The sequence below is a fragment of the Lampetra fluviatilis genome, chromosome 38, assembly GCF_964198595.1.
Source record: "Lampetra fluviatilis chromosome 38, kcLamFluv1.1, whole genome shotgun sequence".
Taxonomy (NCBI): Eukaryota; Metazoa; Chordata; class Hyperoartia; order Petromyzontiformes; family Petromyzontidae; genus Lampetra; species Lampetra fluviatilis.
In genome coordinates, this window is record NC_136312.1 from 11,845,404 (window position 1) to 11,856,975 (window position 11,572).

The 11,572-nt window shown below is 53.8% G+C and overlaps 1 protein-coding gene across 1 annotated transcript in view; it reads right to left on the reverse strand.

The window, feature by feature from the left end:
- Positions 1-11,121, reverse strand: part of LOC144945699 (voltage-dependent calcium channel subunit alpha-2/delta-3-like) — a 143,408-nt gene extending 132,287 nt beyond the window's left edge. The window contains exons 1-2 of the mRNA XM_078874267.1: positions 11,117-11,121; positions 7,298-7,379 (exon numbers count right to left, since the gene is read on the reverse strand). Of these exons, the coding sequence (XP_078730393.1) occupies positions 7,298-7,379; positions 11,117-11,121 (87 nt within the window). The remainder of the gene's footprint in view (positions 1-7,297; positions 7,380-11,116) is intronic.
- Positions 11,122-11,572: the final 451 nt, after the last annotated feature.

The following is an 11,572-nucleotide window of genomic DNA, read 5'->3' on the forward strand; positions in this document are numbered from 1 at the left end:
TAGGGGAGGCCCAGCACCGGGCCTCAGATCATCGTCGGCGGCGGCGTCGCGCTCGGCGCTTCGCTACGAACCGGGCGACTCGAGTTCGATCACCGCTCACGGCCAACACCGGTGACGAATATCTGAACCCGGTCCTGAACCTCCCTAGGTGGACTCAGCCTCAAGTGAATACCTGGTGCGGTGTGTAAGACATCACCACTGGGGAGAGACAAAGGCGGCCGTGCCAGCGTGGTTGCTGGGTCACCCGCCCATTTCGTCGTGTGCCGTGCCGGTCTTCATAGGTGGTGCTACTCGCTACTAACAGCACTTGCCCCTACAGCCCAGCTATAGGCTACACGGGGAGCTTTGTCTTTGTAGTTGAGCGGGGAGCGCTCCTACACGCTTGGCCAATCCCATGTAATACCCCTTCGCTCGCTCCACTGCTCCCCCTCTGCCCCCCCGCTCCCTCCCCATAGCAGATGCGCCCCCTCCCCCTCCACAACTCTCCTCCTCCCGCAGGCTCCATCCCTCCCTCCCTCTCTCTCTCGAACTCTCTCCGTCTCTCTCTCTCTCTCCATCCATATCTCTCGTTCTCTCCGTGCATCACTCTCTCCGCCCTCTCTCTCTCTCTCTCTGTCCCTCTCTCTCCCCCCGTGAATCTCTCTCAGTGCATCCGCTATCTCCTGCCCTCTCCTCTACCCATCTCTCTCTCCCTCTCGCTTTTCCTCTCTCTGCGCATGAATCCATCTCTATGTGCATCAATCTCTCCCCCCCTCCCCTCTCCCCCTCTCTCGGTTTTTTTACGATCAGAGGAAACAAGAAGATGCTCGGTGTAGTCGGAACTTTGCTTCGTTCATCATTTAGTTTTTTTGGTAATTTTTCAATGCTTTTATTCTCTCTCACTCTCTCCCATCCCATCCATCCCTCCCTCTCTCCCACTCCCTCCCCTCTCACCCCCGCCCTCTCGTCGTGCATATCCTCGCTGCCAACGCCTCGAGTGAAGCTGCGCAATTGAAATCGCATCTGGGAGCCATCACGGCTGCCGCGATATTTGCTGACGCACAGCATGGGAGGGGGGCGGGGCTGGGGGGTGGAGGAGGGGGGGGCGACCCCCCGTGCGTGCTGGAGGCGCCGTCGCCGCGAGGGGAGGGGCTCACTCCGAAAGCCCCGATGGGCACAGAAGTCTGCGCATCTGTGCAAGCGAAAATAGAAAAGGGCTTTATAGCTCATCGGATTTCCTCCTTCGGTATGAATACATCTGATGCGGATTCTGCGAGGAGTGCCTATCGGGGGAGCATTTGTCCTTCTGCCAGTAGCCAGGGCGATGATTACCGCTGCTGATGATGCTGCTGCTGATGATGCTGCTGATGCTGCTGCTGCTGCTGATGATGATGCTGCTGCTGCTGATGATGATGATGATGCTGCTGCTGATGATGCTGCTGCTGCTGATATGGTTATAGCCAAAGTGACACGCACATTGGCTGCTGTCCCTGTGTATTGATTCCGCTATGAGTAAAACTAGAAGCATGAAACGATGTTCTTTTTGACATTGTACCCAGGTAAGGTGTCCACTGAGCGATGTAGATTCTCTTATCAGGAGCGACCTGGATAACACGAATGAGAGCTCAACGAAATGACGCCTTATCATCATGACCATCATCGCGTGGACATGTATAGCAGCAGCCGAATACTCTCAAAACGCGTGGTGTTGAAATGTGGAGGGGAAAGACCGGAGGACCCGGAGACAGATCCACGCGACCACGGGGAGAGAACAAGAGTCGTAAACTCCAAGTATACAGCAGCAGACGCAAGTGTCCCAACAAAACCCAGGACCTGCTGCGCATCATACGAGGTAGTGAACATCTCCTAGCCACCGTGATAATGATGAGAGAGAGACGCCAACTCATAATCTACGGAAGGCATCGGGGTCGGGATCTAATCCACGACCTCCTGTATCCCAGGCGAGGTGGTTAACATCTCCTAGCCACCGTGATAATGATGAGAGAGAGAAGCCAACTCATAATCTACGGAAGGCATCAGGGTCGGGATCTAACCCACGACCTCCTGTATCCCAGGCGAGGTGGTTAACATCTCCGAGCCACCGTGATAATGATGAGAGAGAGACGCCAACTCATAATCTATGGAAGGCGTCAGGGTCGGGATCTAACCAACGACCTCCTGTATCCCTGGCGAGGTGGTTAACATCTCCGAGCCACCGTGATAATGATGAGAGAGAGACGCCAACTCATAATCTACGGAAGGCATCCGGGTAGGGATCTAACCTACGACCTCCTGTATCCCTGGCGAGTTGGTTAACATCTCCGAGCCACCGCGGCGCTCAGCAGGCAGGGTGATGATTGTTGCTCCTGCTGCGTGGAGCAGCCTAGGGGCACCCCCAGAGGCAGCTGTCTCTGTGTAAGAGTCTGCAGGCAAGTGGCAAATCCTATTATTAGTAATATCATACAGAGCCCACGTCTCACCCCACAGAGGCCTCGTCTCACCCCCCACAGACCCCTCGTCTCACCCCACAGACCCCTCATCTCACCACACAGACCCCTCATCTCACCACACAGACCCCTCATCTCACCACACAGACCCCTCATCTCACCACACAGACCCCTCATCTCACCACACAGACCCCTCATCTCACCCCACAGACCCCTCATCTCACCACACATACCCCTCATCTCACCCCACAGACCCCTCATCTCACCCCACAGACCCCTCATCTCACCCCACAGACCCCTCATCTCACTTCACAGACCCCTCATCTCACCCCACAGACCCCTCATCTCACCCCACAGACCCCTCATCTCACCCCACAGACCCCTCATCTCACCACACAGACCCCTCATCTCACCACACAGACCCCTCATCTCACCACACAGACCCCTCATCTCACCCCACAGACCCCTCATCTCACTACACAGACCCCTCATCTCACCACACAGACCCCTCATCTCACCCCACAGACCCCTCATCTCACCACACAGACCCCTTATCTCACCCCACAGACCCCTCATCTCACCACACAGACCCCTCATCTCACCACACAGACCCCTCATCTCACCCCACAGACGCCTCATCTCACCCCACAGACCCCTCATCTAACTACACAGACCCCTCATCTCACCACACAGACCCCTCATCTCACCACACAGACCCCTCATCTCACCACACAGACCCCTCATCTCACTACACAGACCCCTCATCTCACCCCACAGACCCCTCATCTCACCACACAGACCCCTCATCTCATCACACAGACCCCTCATCTCACCCCACAGACCCCTCATCTCACCACACAGACCCCTCATCTCACCCCACAGACCCCTCATCTCACCCCACAGACCCCTCATCTCACATCACAGACCCCTCATCTCACCCCACAGACCCCTCATCTCACTACACAGACCCCTCATCTCACCCCACAGACCCCTCATCTCACCCCACAGACCCCTCATCTCACCACACAGACCCCTCATCTCACTACACAGACCCCTCATCTCACTACACAGACCCCTCATCTCACCTTACAGACCCCTCATCTCAGTACACAGACCCCTCATCTCACCCCACAGACCCCTCATCTCACCCCACAGACCCCTCATCTAACCCCACAGACCCCTCATCTCACCACACAGACCCCTCATCTCACCACACAGACCCCTCATCTCACCACACAGACCCCTCATCTCACCCCACAGACCCCTCATCTCACTACACAGACCCCTCATCTCACCCCACAGACCCCTCATCTCACTTCACAGACCCCTCATCTCACCCCACAGACCCCTCATCTCACTTCACAGACCCCTCATCTCACCCCACAGACCCCTCATCTCACCCCACAGACCCCTCATCTCACCCCACAGACCCCTCATCTCACCACACAGACCCCTCATCTCACCACACAGACCCCTCATCTCAGTACACAGACCCCTCATCTCACCCCACAGACCCCTCATCTCACCCCACAAACCCCTCATCTCACCCCACAGACCCCTCATCTAACCCCACAGACCCCTCATCTCACCACACAGACCCCTCATCTCACCACACAGACCCCTCATCTCACCACACAGACCCCTCATCTCACCCCACAGACCCCTCATCTCACTACACAGACCCCTCAACTCACCCCACAGACCCCTCATCTCACTTCACAGACCCCTCATCTCACCCCACAGACCCCTCATCTCACTTCACAGACCCCTCATCTCACCCCACAGACCCCTCATCTCACCCCACAGACCCCTCATCTCACCCCACAGACCCCTCATCTCACCACACAGACCCCTCATCTCACCACACAGACCCCTCATCTCACCCCACAGACCCCTCATCTCACTACACAGACCCCTCATCTCACCACACAGACCCCTCATCTCACCCCACAGACCCCTCATCTCACCACACAGACCCCTCATCTCACCCCACAGACCCCTCATCTCACCACACAGACCCCTCATCTCACCACACAGACCCCTCATCTCACCACACAGACCCCTCATCTCACCCCACAGACCCCTCATCTCACCCCATAGACCCCTCATCTCACTACACAGACCCCTCATCTCACCACACAGACCCCTCATCTCACCACACAGACCCCTCATTTCACCACACAGACCCCTCATCTCACTACACAGACCCCTCATCTCACCCCACAGACCCCTCATTTCACCACACAGACCCCTCATCTCACCACACAGACCCCTCATCTCACCCCACAGACCCCTCATCTCACCACACAGACCCCTCATCTCACCCCATAGACCCCTCATCTCACGACACAGACCCCTCATCTCACCCCACAGACCCCTCATCTCACTTCACAGACCCCTCATCTCACCCCACAGACCCCTCATCTCACACACAGACCCCTCATCTCACCCCACAGACCCCTCATCTCACCCCACAGACCCCTCATCTCACCACACAGACCCCTCATCTCACTACACAGACCCCTCATCTCACTACACAGACCCCTCATCTCACCCCACAGACCCCTCATCTCACCACACAGACCCCTCATCTCACCCCACAGACCCCTCATCTCACTACACAGACCCCTCATCTCACTACACAGACCCCTCATCTCACCCCACAGACCCCTCATCTCACCCCACAGACCCCTCATCTCACCCCACAGACCCCTCATCTCACTACACAGACCCCTCATCTCACTACACAGACCCCTCATCTCACCCCACAGACCCCTCATCTCACCCCACAGACCCCTCATCTCACCCCACAGACCCCTCATCTCACCCCACAGACCCCTCATCTCACTACACAGACCCCTCATCTCACCCCACAGACCCCTCATCTCACCCCACAGACCCCTCATCTCACTACACAGACCCCTCATCTCACCCCACAGACCCTTCATCTCACTACACAGACCGCTCATCTCACCCCCCAGACCCCTCATCTTACTACACAGACCCCTCATCTCACCCCACAGACCCCTCATCTCACTACACAGACCCCTCATCTCACCCCACAGACCCCTCATCTCACCCCACAGACCCCTCATCTCACCCCACAGACCCCTCATCTCACTACACAGACCCCTCATCTCACCCTACAGACCCCTCATCTCACCCCACAGACCCCTCATCTCACCCCACAGACCCCTCATCTCACCCCACAGACCCCTCATCTCACTACACAGACCCCTCATCTCACCACACAGACCCCTCATCTCACTACACAGACCCCTCATCTCACCCCACAGACCCCTCATCTCACCCCACAGACCCCTCATCTCACCCCACAGACCCCTCATCTCACCCCACAGACCCCTCATCTCACCCCACAGACCCCTCATCTCACTACACAGACCCCTCATCTCACCCCACAGACCCCTCATCTCACCCCACAGACCCCTCATCTCACCCCACAGACCCCTCATCTCACCCCACACAGACCCCTCATCTCACTACACAGACCCCTCATCTCACCACACAGACCCCTCATCTCACCACACAGGCCCCTCATCTCACCACACAGACCCCTCATCTCACCACACAGACCCCTCATCTCACCACACAGACCCCTCATCTCACCCCACAGACCCCTCATCTCACCCCACAGACCCCTCATCTCACCCCACAGACCCCTCATCTCACCCCACAGACCCCTCATCTCACCCCACACAGACCCCTCATCTCACTACACAGACCCCTCATCTCACCACACAGACCCCTCATCTCACCACACAGGCCCCTCATCTCACCACACAGACCCCTCATCTCACCACACAGACCCCTCATCTCACCACACAGACCCCTCATCTCACCCCACAGACCCCTCATCTCACCACACAGACCCCTCATCTCACCACACAGACCCCTCATCTCACCCCACAGACCCCTCATCTCACCCCACAGACCCCTCATCTCACCACACAGAGAGGCCTCGCCTCCGCCATTGTCTCACCTACACAGGACCCTCATCTCCTTCAGCTGGGAATCGCGAATATCGAAGGGCAAGTGGAATATCCCGGCTACTCTTCGATAATTTAACTCACTGCCACCTGAATCAAACAACTATTTAAAAAAAGTGTACCATGTCAGGTCCCACTGAGCCATGTAGCTCTTTCTCAGAAGCGACCTGGCTAACACAAATGAGAGCTCAACGAGCTGGCGGATTACCATCATCACGTTAAAATGTATAAACCAACGATTTTCAATGTGGAGGGAAAAACTGGAAGGCCCGGAGAAAATTCCACACGACCACGGGAACAGAGACACCGCAAACTCCAATTAGACAGCAGGCGTCAGGGTCGGGATCGAACCCACGACCTCCTGTATCTATCCCTTATCTGGTAAAAATACAAATAATGATGAGTAGTATGTTTGGGAACTTGGTCAATGCTGTTGTCAACAGAAGAGCAGAGTGGCCGGAGAACAGCCACGCGCTCAAGGGAAGTGGCCTGGGTCCACCACTCACGCTCCACCACTCACGCGCCACCACTCACGCGCCACCACTCACGCTCCACCACTCATGGTCCACCCTAAGCCGCATCCACTGCGCAAACCATGACAGCAGCACACGCGGATGGCAGCTGATGCAGCACAAATGTGAATTAGAAAAAACCTCAACTCTCCCGTAGCGGTGCAACTGCAGTCATCCACAGCAGAGCGCGAACGATTTGATGACAATGCCCCGATCCACACAAACACGAAGAAGGAGACATCGCGGCGATGACGATTCACTCCTCCACTTGGCTCCTGACGCGTTTTTCTGACTCGACCAAGAACAAGAAGAAGGAGGAGGAGGAGGAGGGGAAGAAGAAGATGATAATTACCTTCTGGAGGAACTGGGATCCCGAGTATCTGCTGGAGATGGACTTGATCTCTCCTCCAAAGGCAGAGGCCCAGAGCTTCACTCTGCGAGGAACAATGGGACAGACAATCTGACTACCATCCTTCTCCTCCTCCACAATAACAACAACAACAGCCAGAACAATACCCGCCTGTAAAGGGTGTCGGGGGCAAGTGCTGTTCGTGAGTTGCCACACCTATGAAGGCCAGTACTGTGGCACACGAGTGATGGTAGCAGCTACTGCACGTGTAGCAGCTACTGCACGTGTAGCAGCTAATACACGTGTATCAGCTACTACACGTGTAGCAGCTACTACACTTGTAGCAGCTACTACACTTGTAGCAGCTACTACACTTGTAGCAGCTACTACACTTGTAGCAGCTACTACACTTGTAGCAGCTACTACACTTGTAGCAGCTACTACACTTGTAGCAGCTACTACACTTGTAGCAGCTACTACACTTGTAGCAGCTACTACACTTGTAGCAGCTACTACACTTGTAGCAGCTACTACACTTGTAGCAGCTACTACACTTGTAGCAGCTACTACACTTGTAGCAGCTACTACACTTGTAGCAGCTACTACACATGTAGCAGCTAATACACATGTAGCAGCTGCTACACATGTAGCAGCTGCTACACATGTAGCAGCTGCTACACATGTAGCAGCTGCTACACATGTAGCAGCTGCTACACATGTAGCAGCTGCTACACATGTAGCAGCTACTACACATGTAGTAGCTACGGGCCCCGCACTTTCAAGGTCCCCGTGCTAAATGATTTCAAGCTATCAATTCCGGTTCAGTGATTCTGCACTTGCTCTATTACTATAGTACTATACTGCCTTCGACGTTTATGAATGACTAGGTGTTTAAGGTTAGCGATTTGCTGTATTATCTGGCTGTATAGAAAATGAATAAATACATTTACTTTACGATACAAGTAAATAAATGAGTGTTTTTTGTATTTTTTCATTTTAGGGCCCCTTTATAACATATTCTACAGGCCCCGCACTAGCTTGATCCAGCACTGGGTGGGTGGCCAGACAAAGATCCCCCATCGAGTCTCCACATGCTGTCGGGGGTTAGTGCTGTTCGCGAGTCGCAGCACCTATGGAGGCCTGCAGGGTGGCACACGAGGGGGGCTCGGTGGGGAGCCCCCACGCTCCACCGCGTTTGTCTCAGGTTCATTCATTTGGAATAATATTCAAATATAGAATCATTTGGAATAACCCTATGAGCCATTCGGCTCTTGATTCGGGTGCAACCGCAACAAACAATACAATTACAGATACATTTAACATTTACTGTATGCAAATTTAAACATCCCCTACAAAAACAATAACATCTTCCAGAGAAAGCACCATTTGTTTATGCTGCGTACAAAAATGTGCAAAAAAATCCCATTTTGATGTTAGATCACAATAACAATCATAATACAATATAGATAAAAAAATTAAGTATAACTCTATAACTCTATACTACATAAAAAATTCGGGCTAAACTAAAACCTTTCTAGAAATTACTAAAATAATGCTAGAAAAACAATGTAACAGTGATCATAAGAAATGTGATTGAAAGTTTATAATAGCGACATACACAACATATATTACTAAACCTAGCATCCTTCACTAGCGGCATGAGTCAATCCATAATAGCAGGAGCAACAAACGTAGTAGCAGCACACTCGATGCCACTTAGTGGCAATGACACCACCACGGCGCTTGTGCCAAGCTATGTGCACGTTGAAACAACTAAGACAAAGTTCCCCCGTATATCCTTCACAGACTATGGGGGCAAGTGCCGTTAGCGAGTAGCACAAATGAAGGACGGCGCGACACACAAGGGGCTGGGTGGCCACAGCACCCACCACCACGCGCGGCCGCCTTTGTCTCCACAGTGCCAATGGGTTTACACACCGCGCCAGATGCTAACATAAGGCTGAGTCGAGCTAAGGGAGGCGCAAGACTGGTCCAGATAATCGTCACTGCAGTCAATCGAACTTGGGTCGCCGGGTTCGTGGTGCGGCGCGGTAACCACTGCGCTACCATCTCCACACACACACACGTGGAAGGCTTGCTGCCAGATCATGGGACAGACCCAAATGATACACGTGTGTATGTGTGGAGATGGTACACGTGTGTGTGTGTGTGTGGAGATGGTAGCGCAGTGGTTTGTGTGGGGGAGTGGTAGTTTAGCGGTCAAGTTCGATTCCCGCTCACGGCCAACACCAGTGACGATTATAATCTGAACCGATCCTGGGCCTCTTCCCCTAGGTCGACTCAGCCTCAAATGAGTACCTGGTGCGATGTGTAAAAACATTGGCACTGGGGAGACAAAGGCGGCCTCGCGTGGTGCTGGCCACTCACCCCATCGTTTGCCGTGCCGGCCTTCATAGGTGATCGCTAACAGCACTTGCCCCAACAGTCTGTTACAGGCTATACGAGGGATCTTTGTCTTTGTGCTCACACACACGTATACAACAACAGTCCCCCTTCACCATTCAGTGGCAGAGACGTCTCCACGGTGCTCGTGCCAGGCTAGGTGCACTTTGAGGCAACGTGAATTGTCAAAGGCTTGCTGGCAGGAGACCATGGGACAGACCCAAATAGTACCATGGGTCGACTGACTGAGATGACTGGCAGATGCACCCCTGTGCCCCCTACTGTGCCAACTTGCTGTGTTTAAGCCGCCTGGCGCTCCGATCGTTGTTGTGAGCGTCGCTCCTCTGCCATTCACTGTTGTTGGAGGGCGACTGCCTCCAACTGCCCAGTAGCAGCAGCGTCCTTCACGAGCCTCCTCCACAGAGGCCAATCTTGACACCGCTGCTAGCGGTCATTGGCAAGTCCACTCAGCTCCGCATTCTTCCTTGCCGCATCTCCTATCTCGACTCAACACGAATTTAAGTATTTGTTTTTTACACATTCCGTCAGCTACACGGTCTTCACACTCGGAGTGCATCTTATCAGCACTATTGGATCAACATAAGCGAAAGCACTCTAGCGGTTTCGACATGCAGTGTCTCAGCAGCAGCAGAGCCAGGCTCTGCTTGGATGAATGCCGGTGAACTAGCAGATGGTTATAGACACGGACTCTCTCTCTCTCTCTTTTAGGCATGGGTCCTAGTTCGACACGAAACGATTTAAGTCACAACCCCCAGATACTCATAAACTTTGCAAGGAGGTGGAGGATGATCATTGAGATGGTGATGGTGGAAGGATATGAGACGGATGGATGGATATGAGATGATGGAGATGATGATGATGATGGTGGAGATGATGATGGTGGGAATTGGTGATGAGATGGAGATGATGGGAGATGATGATGGTAATGATGGATATGAGATGATGTAATCAATATTGATCACAACAACAACAACCAGAACAACAACCAAGACACAACAACTATACCAACAACAACTATACCAACAACAACCACACCAGCAACAACACCACCAACAACAACCACAACCAACAATAACCACACCAACAACAACCACCACAAACAACAACCAACAACAACCACAACTAACACCAACCAACAACAACCAAAAACAACCACCACACCAACAACAACCAATCACCACAACCAACAACCACAAACAACAACGCCAACCACCAAATCCAACAACAATCACGACAACCAACAACAACCACAACCAACAACCACAACCAACAACAACCGCCACAACCAACAACAACCAAAAACAACCACACCAACCAACAACAACCACACCAACCGCCACACCAACCACAACAACCACCACCACGGTAGCCCGCGGATGGCCACGTGTCTCCCCCCACCCCATCCCCTCGATCCTCTTAGCGACTCGCCGGAGCGCCCACAGCGCCCCCACCCCGCCTCGCCCTGGCACAGACAAAGCTCCCCCGGGTAGCCCGCGCACTTTGCAGGGCCAAGTGCCGTAAGTGACGGTCGCCAGCACCACGCTCGCTCGCCCGCCCGCCCAGCCGCCTTTGTCTCCCCATCGCTGATTGCAGACGAAGCCAGCGGGCTCGGAGCGCAGCACGCTAACCGTTGCGCCACCGCTCCACACAGACAAAGATCCCCCGTATAGCCTGTAACAGGCTGTAGGGGCAAGGGCTGTTATGAACACGAGGGCGGTGGGTCTGGCCAGAACCAGTCCCGGCCGCCTTTGTCTTCATAGTGCTGATGTACACACAAAGACAATATATACACACACATAGCCATATATACACACACAGCCATATATACACACACATAGCCATATACACACACAC